We start from the raw sequence: 9,901 nt of genomic DNA on the forward strand, positions 1-9,901 counted from the left end.
GTCCCTGGGGGTGTTCAAGGAAAGGTTGGACGTGGTGCTTGGGGACGTGGTTTAGTGGGTGGCATTGGTGGTAGGGGGATGGTTGGACCAGATGATCTTGGAGGTCTCTTCCAACCTTAATGATTCTATGATTCTATGATTCATTTTATTTAAATGTGCTATTACAGCGAAAACGTGTACTAATACAGTACACACAATGATCAAACGCAGACGACATAAGATACGCAAAGGTTCACAGAGCAGCCCTCAACCCATCACAGGACCACACCCTCCGGCTACGGCACAACGCCGCGGCGGCCATTTTGGGATCACGGAGGCGGGCTCCACCTCAGTGCCCGCCCCCCCCCCCCAACCGCCCCCCTCCCAACCGCCCCCGCTCCGCCCTCCCGGTCCTCCCGCGTGTCCCTCCGCGCTCGCCGTCCCCGGCAGCCAATCGGGGGCGGCGCGGCCGGCGGCGGGAGCGGGCGTGCGGCGGGGCGGCCATGGAGGAGGTGAGCGCCCGCTTCGTGGCGCAGAAGATCAGCAAGGCCCGATGGCGGCCCCTGCCCGCCGCCGCGCTGCAGCCGCCCGACGTCTTCGCCACCGGCTCCTGGGACAACGAGGTGAGCGGCCCCGGGCCCCCGGTGTCCCCCCCCCGGCGGTGTCCCCCGGGCGCGGGGGGCGCCTCGGGGCTGCCGCTGTGAGCGGGGCGGGCTCGTGGCTCGGCGGCTTTCGGGAGAGTGAGCCCGTGTGGTCTCCGTGCAGGATAACCGGCTGTCCGTGTGGGCCGTGGGGGAGCTCGGCAGCGGGGAATATCTAGGAGAGCCTCAGCTGCTGTGCGACATCGGGCACGATGGGGACGTGATGGACATGCAGGTAACTCGGCTGTTTGTTGCCTCTTGTCACTGAACTGGTAATTATCATAACACCAAGATTCCCCCAAAAAACCCCAAACCCCAACTTATCCTTATGAAGAAGGGCAAAGCTGACCAGTATCAGTCTTTTTTTTTTTTTTTTTTTTTTTTACCAATAAGTTAAGATACTTTGAAATCAAAGTGATCATCCTTTTATTGACATCAGCTCCTCAGATGTTCTTATTTCTCTTCAGTTTTTGGATCAAGAGAGAATTGTTGTTGCCTCTTCAACAGGAAGTGTAACTGTATTCTGTCATCATCAGAATAACCAGGTGGGTAACTCGCGCTGGCTCAGTGCTGCCGTTCTGCATAATACAGGTCACTTTGATCTTGCTATAAGATTTCTCAAATCAGCCACAGCAAGAAACGTCTGGCAACAAAAATGATTTTTTTTGAAGGCTGTCAGATAAAAAGCTTTAGTCTTATGCATACAAGGAAAGAAGAACATTTAGCACTCGTAACACCTAAATTAGGTTCCAGTGCCAGACAGACTGGGTTATACGCTAACGTATCGGTAGCCACATAGTCTGTTCACTGAAAGCATACTTGAAGATTGTTATCAATGGTTATATTCGAGAATGAATAATTTCAGGCAGTGGGAATTAATGAATTTGAGTTTTTGCATTATTTTTAAACTATTTGACTCAATAAAGATAATGTCTAAAATGTAGTCACAGAATCAGTCTTTTGCTTTGATTATAAGTCACTGAGAATAAATTATTTATTTGCGGTGACACAACAGAGACTAATATTTGTTAGTAGTTTGACACAGTACCTAAAATAAACTAAATTCCTTGGAATCAGGATGTAAATCTGACCTTACATTTTGTAAAGGCCTCAGCAATTTTTCCTTGGCCTAGGGAGAGATTGGAGGGATAAGTCTAGTGAGAGACATTTCACATTCATAAATAGATTCTGTTAATTCTGATTTCTAGCTCTTGTTAAAAAGGTGGTTCAGAGAAGACAGTCTCATTGACAAGTTATGCGCTCAAGAGTTGAGGGAAATTCAGATCTCTGATTCTTACTTATGTAGAAGATTCTCATTCCTATGAGGTGGAATGGCTTTCCTGGAGCTTCTTTCTGGTTTTGTGAGTATGTGTGAGTATTCTGAAAACTTTGCTCTATCAGGATCATTACTTATCAGCAGAATTTTGTGTCTGGTTGCTACTTAGACTTTATCGGTCAACCAGCGGTGGGAAAAAGCCCATTACCATGTGGATCAAGACACGTCTTGTGGTGGAGCAGCGTGTACTGGAGTCATCTGCAACAACCCAGAAATTGTCACTGTTGGAGAAGATGGTAGAATAAATCTCTTCAGAGCTGACCAAAAGGATGCAGTAAGGACTATAGGTATACCAAGTAAATACTCAGGTTGTTTTGGCTTGGAACAGCTTGGCTGGTGTATATAATAGAATAGTTTAGTTGGAAAGGATCTTCAAAGATATCTGGTCCAGCTGCAAAATATTTTTAGCCAAAACACTGGTGTGTTTTTAGCACTGTTCTAGTCACAAATCCAAAACACATGTAGTTCATCAAATGATAACAATAAAAAGGAAGGCAGTTGAAAATTTAATTATGACAAGGTGAATGTGCTTCCTCCAGATTATCTCTGTATTCCCCTAGACTTCATATATTTGAAGTGTATTTCAGATATATTTCTATATTCATTCAGATCTCAGATATTTGTGAGTCAATGATTAAACTGATGGAGACATTTTAAGCTTAACATTCATTCCCTGTAGGCTCCTGTTTCATCAGAATTGCTAAATACTCTAATTGAATGCATGAAATATGGTTAAATTTCAAGAACCAAATCATTCATAACTGAGTTACATAACTGAGTATATAAAGTGCATACATAACTGTTACATTACATAACTGAGTAAACGACTATGGTCGTTTCAAATCATTATTTGTAGTAAGATTAACCTTCCTGTACAAGAACGTTTACTTCTGTGTGTCTAAAGGAACCCCAAGAGCCAGAAACCACAATTTGTACCCTGTTCTTTTATCAGATAACATGGCTTACAGTGATCATCTCCCACCTAGTGGAAAAGGTTCATATTTCTTGGAGTAAGAGATGATGTGATAGAGTAACAGATGTTTTTTGTAGGGTGTCAAAACTGAATCTCAATTCTTCTATTGTGCTAGTCTCATGGAAATAGTACATAGCGACTGTTAGAAATCAGACAAAGCAAAAATGATTTAAAGCACGCTAGCACTGTGCTTGATAACGTAACTTTCTCCCTGAAACCTCAGTTTGACACATCACCCGTGTTTCTTCTAAAGTGAAATCTTGCCTCAGATTGAGCAGATGAAGGAATTTACACAGTGGTAAGCCAATTAAGGAATGAAGCGCTCTAGGATTTCTAGAGAGGGGTACTTGTGTGTGCATGGCTGTATGCATGCACACAGAAGGTAAATCCTATTAATTGCATACGGTCCTTTACTGAAGCTCCCTGAGTACTCCTGTAGGAAATCTTTTTTTTCAAGTATAGGAAGAAATGTAGTGGGGCAGAAGGCAGAGTTTTAGCACTAACCCACAAAACAGAATATTTCCTTCTCCTTTGAAGGGGAAAAATAATTAGTTTAAAAGAATTATTTTATTTCTTACATTATAATTTATAAGTAAACTTGTATTTATAAACATATTTTTATTTATGGTAGAGAGTGTCCTGATACAAGTTTAATAGAGTAGAATGTTTTGCTGACTCACAGGAAAGAGACGATCACCAAAAAAATACTGGTTTTTCTCCTGGCAATTGCTCAGATGGATGTAAGTCGTTAGTTTTCTTGGTGCTCACTTGATAGCACCATGTAAAAATGTTTGCTTTGTAACGCTAGATCTAGAGCCAATTAAAACAGATTTGTTTCAGTAATGTTTGTTACAGGAAGCAAGGGCTTCTTTTTTATCGGGTATCCTTGCAACACTTAAAATTTTACGCGACACTGGACCGTCTCTGCCCCTGAAGAGGTGGTCTGCTTTTAGAAGAGTTGTTTTGTTGCAGTTAAATAGAGATGAGCATTCGGTAGGTTTACCTGAATTTCTAGTTCAATGCTTTCTTGATCTCTCTTGCAGACAATGCAGACAGCAGTACGCTCCATGCAGTGACTTTCCTTCGCACAACCGAGATCTTGACAGTAAATTCAATTGGACAGTTGAAAATATGGGACTTCAGACAGCAAAGAAATGAGCCATCTCAAATATTTTCTTTGTAAGATCTTAATTTTTGACATATTTACTGAGAAGTATATGCTACTTTATATCTGATTTAAGTCTTTCCTGATACCACACCGTTCTTGACAATGGGATGATAAATGACTTTTTTTTTCCAAAGGTTTTTAACTGCGTTGGAATCTTAAATACCAAAAGCAGGCTCTGCTTAATGGCTGAATTACTCTTGAGACTGAGCATTGTAATTAGATGGTCTGTTTTGTGATTTAACTCTTGAAGGACTATTGCATTTCTACATTTGTTCTTTAAGAAAAAAGCAAAGCACCTCCTTTCTCTTTCCCTGATTAAAAATATTTTTTCCCCACAGGCCTAGTACAAAGTTCTTGGCATTTGAAATGTTTGTGTGTGATAACATTGTGCCTTATAAGGTCCTGTGTGAAAACAGAGCTAGATTCAAATCCTATTTTTTGTCTGTGGAATAATTCCCATTGCTGTTAATAGACTGTGGGTTAGGAACCTGCTTTTGTTAGTGCTCAGTCTTCCTTTTTAACTATTACTATATGTTGTAACTGTAATTATAATGTGAATTTCAGAGTAACCCTCTTTTTGTAGGTATACTTAAAGTACGCAAGGCTTTCTCTTGTAAAGCTGTCAGATACGCTTCAGGTGCCAGCATACTGCAGGGCACAGAACCTGCTGCTTGTCCAATTGTAGCTGCGTGTTACTGCTGTGCCTGTGAATTGCAGTAGGTGTCATGTGGCTTCAGCCTCTTGTGACTAGCTGCTGCAGGAACTGAAGCTGCAGTCGATACAGTTACTGTGTTGGTCAACACTGCTAAGGAGAAGAAAAACGTAAATTGAATGAAGAATTCATATATATTTTTTTCTCCTTCTCCTTTGCAGGACAGGTGAAAGAGTTCCACTGCACTGTGTGGACAGGCACCCCAATCAGCAGCACATTGTGGCCACAGGGGGCCAGGATGGGATGCTGAGTATATGGGACATCAGGCAGGGTACTATGCCAGTGTCCCTCCTAAGTGCTCATGAAGCAGAAAGTAAGTATCTGGATTGGAGCAGGGAGAAGAAGGCGTGTTTGGAAAAGCTTCTCTAAATCCTGGATAAAAACTTGGATGCATTGTAGCTGCGACAGAAAACAATCGTGTGCTATTTAATGTGTCTTTATCCAGTTCAGGTTGTTCCTTTTCTGTATGTGAGACTGTTCTCATCTAAAAGCCAACTCTATTTATATTAAAACTGGAACTCATCATAAGTTCTTTATTAGTCATTAGAGATACATAATCAGAGAGTCTGTTTCCATAAAGTATATATTAATAGTTTCTGCTCGCAGAAACCGATGCCGTGGTATGCAGCTGTAGTAAAGTGGGAATGCAGTATCTAACAATCTTGAAGATGTGAAGGAGGAGGAGATGATAGTACAGAGCTAACTCTTCTGTTCATTTATGTGACTAAGATACCAATTCATTTTGAGCCGAACATTTCTTGACTCAATGCCACAATTATGTTTAAGGAGTAAAAAAAAAAACAAAAAACATTTGAGATAAGTTTTACCCACAAATATTTTTTCCCAGTTGTGGTATTTAGACACAAAATAATAACACATGTGCTGGGAAGGAATGCATGTTGTGTGCAAATTTTAACTTAATAGTAGGGAAGATGGCATGAGAAAGTATTCGGAATACGTGAATTCAGATAAGATTGTAACCTCTAAGAACATTCTCAGTATTGAAAATGCAACAAAATAGTCTTTTCTCCCCCCATCCTCTCTCTGGGGAGGGAATGCTGCAGTAGAGAGCTAAGGGTGGGGCTTGGGGCCTTTCTCCCCACCTGCCCCACTTAAGAATGGAAGGTTTTGGTGGGGACCTGAGTTCCTGTAAGTGCACGTCCATATACTAACCAGATTGCACTGAGCTATGCGCTCGATATTTGTTCTAGTTTTGTTCCTCTTCAGGCCCTGAAGGTCTAGTGAAGGGCAATCTAACCTTCGCTAGTCCAAAAAGTAAAGAGAAAAGATGTTAACTTCTCAGAAAGCAGTAGTACTCTTCTGTTTCATCGAAGCTCTGTTTCTTTCTCCGAAGCTGGTCGGTCTTTCTCCCCACCCATCTCCCAAGCGAAACAGTAGGAGGTGCTGTCTGGGTGATTCCATTCTGCATATGGCCGAGCTATATACATCAGTGGTGGCAGCGTTATTTTACTGCTACGTACACTCCTTTTGATTTGTGCATGAGTTGTAGTTACAGATTATGTACCCTCCACTTCTTTGGCAACACCAAGACCACGCTGCCAACACTAACCACACTGCCACTGAGGCACATACTGTACTTGCAGTCTGGATAGATGTGTGAAATACTTATATCTGAAATACCTGGAGGTGGCGGTGGCTTTGTTATCCATAATGCTGTCCACACTGAAAGAAGCCATCCTGGTTTATGGTTGCAAAATTATCTTCCTATTGTCATAAATAACACTACAATTATTTTAAGGCAGAAGTGAGCTCTTAGAGTTTTATACACGTTATTTGGATATATGAAATGGAAGAACCAAACTGCTTTTAACATCATTGCAATGTAGAAATCTTCACGAGCATGTTTTACGCTCTTTAAGTATGCTTTCTTCTTTGTTTGTTTGTTTTGATACTTACAGTGTGGGAAGTTCACTTCCATCCCTCCAACCCAGATCACTTATTTACATGTTCTGAAGATGGATCTCTTTGGCATTGGGATACTTCCACAGACGTATCTGAAAAACCATCTTTTCTTCATCAAGGTAAGGATGATTAAAGTTGATTTGCATTGAATTTGTCAGTTGGCAACATAATTAAAGCCCATGTGTTCACATGATCAAATTATGAATACAGTCATAACATAGAACGTTTAAAGCTGATTTCTTTTCTTAGAAAGAAGGCACTGATAGGCACTTCAGGAAACCTACTTACAAGGCAAACAGTTGTGTGTGGGTTTTTTGTGTTTTGATCTGTCCTTTCTGTACTTTATCTGGTGTGTGAAATCTGGTATTTCAGAGATAGAGTTCAATTAAAAATCATCTGTGTATAGAAGAGACACGAAGGCAGCCTAAATGACCGTACTACCTGAGTCTCTGAGGGAGATGGACAAAATTTTGTAATAAAATAAGTAATAATTATAAATTTATTCCTTATGCAGTTTTTTTTTGTGGTCATAATTGGAAGACTGTCAATTAATGAAACTGGATCCCTTTGTAATGTGCAGGATTTTAATTAAAAATATGATAATGGTTTAATATAAACATTTCACATGATAGTCATAAAGACTACTTAATTGTTTGCAATTTCAGATTGTAAACAGAGGGGAAACTTTCAGATGTCATCTGCTGCCTTTGATTTCAAAGTTGCTGTTCAAAATCCAGTTCTGTATAGGGAAATAATAGGATAACTGATGATCAAGTTGTACTCTACATGTTTTGGGGGTATATTAAATATAAACCCTTCATAAACCATGTGTTAATTTTATGCTGAATGCCAAAACTGCAAGACTTCAGTTTGAATTTAAAATTTAATGTGGAAAAATTCCAAGTCAAATCCAGCTATATTGTTTGCTGCAGAATTAGTAGGAAGAAGATACAGTAGGGAAAAAGTGTTGTTAAAGCAAAGCTGATGTAGCAAGACAGTGCGTAAGCAGACTTTTTTTTTTTTCTTAAATCTTTCCTTGCTTTAGTCTCTGGCTAGAAAAGCTTGTAGATACTTAAAGAGTTTGCTCAGCAAGATGAGGTCTTAACTGTACTGACCTGTTAGTCTTGACTGAGGACAGAGCTGGTAGCAGGCTTCTGTAATAGCTTCAAGAACTTAATTTTTTAAGCTATTTTTCCTCAGTTTACCACAGACAACTTCTGTTAACTAATCTGAAAACTGACTTGTCAGTTTAAAGTGGCGTTCTAATTATGCCTGTCCCACACAGTATGTTTCTCTAAATTCTGACAATACTAAATGGAAACTTATTTCCCCATTTTCCCTCTTTTCTTCCCTTTCTTTTAGGAGGAAGAAGTACTACCTACCTTTCCCACAATACCATTAACCAGTCTGTTGTATGTGCCTGGCTAAACAATGATCCTACCAAAGACCGCATGGAAATTACCAACTTAATTCCAAATCAGACTTTGTCTGTGAATAGTTTAGATGTTTTGGGACCGTGTCTGGTATATGGTACTGACGCAGAGGCTATTTACGTGAACAGACAACTTTTTGCATGAGACTACTCCAGTATTCCTTTGAAGTGCTGATGACCTTGAACTACTGGGCAATGTTGGTTTCATTTAGGGTAACTGTGCTCAGTCTGTTATCAGCACCTGGGGGAGAGGCCTGCAGCTTGGTCCTGGTATTGGAGCAGGAATGTGAGTTACCCCAGATTCTGAAAGCTCTCACTTGTTACCAGTGCTCCAGCATGGGTAACTAGGCAAGTTTACATGTATGCTTGCTCTCATTTCTTCCCTAATGCCTATTTGATTTTGATAAGCAGACAGGTAGTTGGTAGGGCGAGATATATGTTGTAAGGTTATTTCTGTAATACGCACAAGGCGAAGAAAAGATAACCTTTTTTTTTAATGTAAATACTTTTTTCCAAGTATTAATTCAAGGGCAAACTATGGGGTTCTTTGACATTCTTTTTATGTCACATGAAAGAGATTGGGGTTTTTAATATGAGATTTTGGTATATATTTTGGGAAGATAACTTTATCCAAGCACATGAGAATTGGAGAGGTAAACTGTTAAAGATGTGAAACGTGAAAGGTCCTATAAGAATTTTAACATTTTAGTGGTATTGTTTTGGATTATTTACAGCTTCATCACAGATGTCCCATGTTAAATGTTGACCATGATAACGTACCGGTTACTCTCTTGGCAGACGACTGTTTTTATAGTTAAGTGGTCATAAATGAGAGACTTGTTGGCTGTTTTCAAGTATGAGATTGAGACTTCCTAAATTCGAGACAGTCTTTGTCAATCAAAGTTTCACATCTAGTCTGCAGTCCTTGAAAGGTTGATTTTATGATTAAAGTTGTGCTTACCTTTTGTTGCAGAGAACCCTGTCTCTTTTTAATAAATATTTTGCACAAGAATAGTGGTCTGATTTATTAAATTAGTTTGAATAGGTGTGCTTGTAGTTCTCTGTGCAGGAAGGTAAATAACTAGAGCTTATTTGGACTGTGTGGGAGTGAGATCAGAGGGATGGAGGGAGATGTCAGGATTTTGGGCAGCAGCAGAGAAAGATACAGGGCTTTAAAAGGAATTTTCCAGCAAATGAGCTTTAGAATGCATTTTACTTTAAAGCTGGTGAGAAAAGCGTTCTTGATCTGCTGCCATGAAGATAAACTGAGGTGGATTTCTTACGTATCCGGCTGAAGAGCATGGCTTGTGTGGTGGTTACAGGGCTGTCCTCTCATGAAAGGATGCACTGAGTTGCCAGGAGGCTTGTTAAAGACTTGAATTTCGCTTCCCCAGTTAGTTGGAAGTGCAACGTTTTGCCAGAAAAGAGAATTGGCCGAGCTGCATCTCCTGGGGGTTCCCTCAGTGATTCCTTCCTTCATCCCCGAGGACCGACCAAACCCACCACTTCTCGCCTTCCTCCCGCCCCCGAAGCTCGGCAGCTAACCCTATGCTACTCCCCGCCCTTTTAACCTCGGCAGCCCCTCGGCAGGGCTCGGTTTCCCCGGCACCGAGGCAGAAGCCCTGCCCGACGCCCCCGCTGCCCCCGGCCCCGCGAGGCGAGGCGAGGCGAGGCGGCGCCGTGCGCGGGGAGCGGCCGTGGCGCAGGGGCGGCCGGGAGGTGCCCATATCCGGGAAG

General features: G+C 41.3%; 1 protein-coding gene across 1 annotated transcript; it reads left to right on the forward strand.

The window, feature by feature from the left end:
• The first annotated feature begins 425 nt into the window (after nt 1-425).
• On the forward strand, nt 426-9,176 carry NUP43 (nucleoporin 43). Its single transcript, XM_035538750.2, has 8 exons — nt 426-602; nt 745-855; nt 1,088-1,165; nt 2,066-2,243; nt 3,973-4,108; nt 4,971-5,122; nt 6,729-6,851; nt 8,095-9,176. Exons 1-8 carry the CDS (start codon nt 483-485, stop codon nt 8,307-8,309), a joined length of 1,113 nt encoding a protein of 370 aa, XP_035394643.1. The 5' UTR covers nt 426-482; the 3' UTR covers nt 8,310-9,176.
• Nucleotides 9,177-9,901: the final 725 nt, after the last annotated feature.

This window comes from Cygnus atratus, chromosome 3 (genome assembly GCF_013377495.2).
Source record: "Cygnus atratus isolate AKBS03 ecotype Queensland, Australia chromosome 3, CAtr_DNAZoo_HiC_assembly, whole genome shotgun sequence".
Taxonomy (NCBI): Eukaryota; Metazoa; Chordata; class Aves; order Anseriformes; family Anatidae; genus Cygnus; species Cygnus atratus.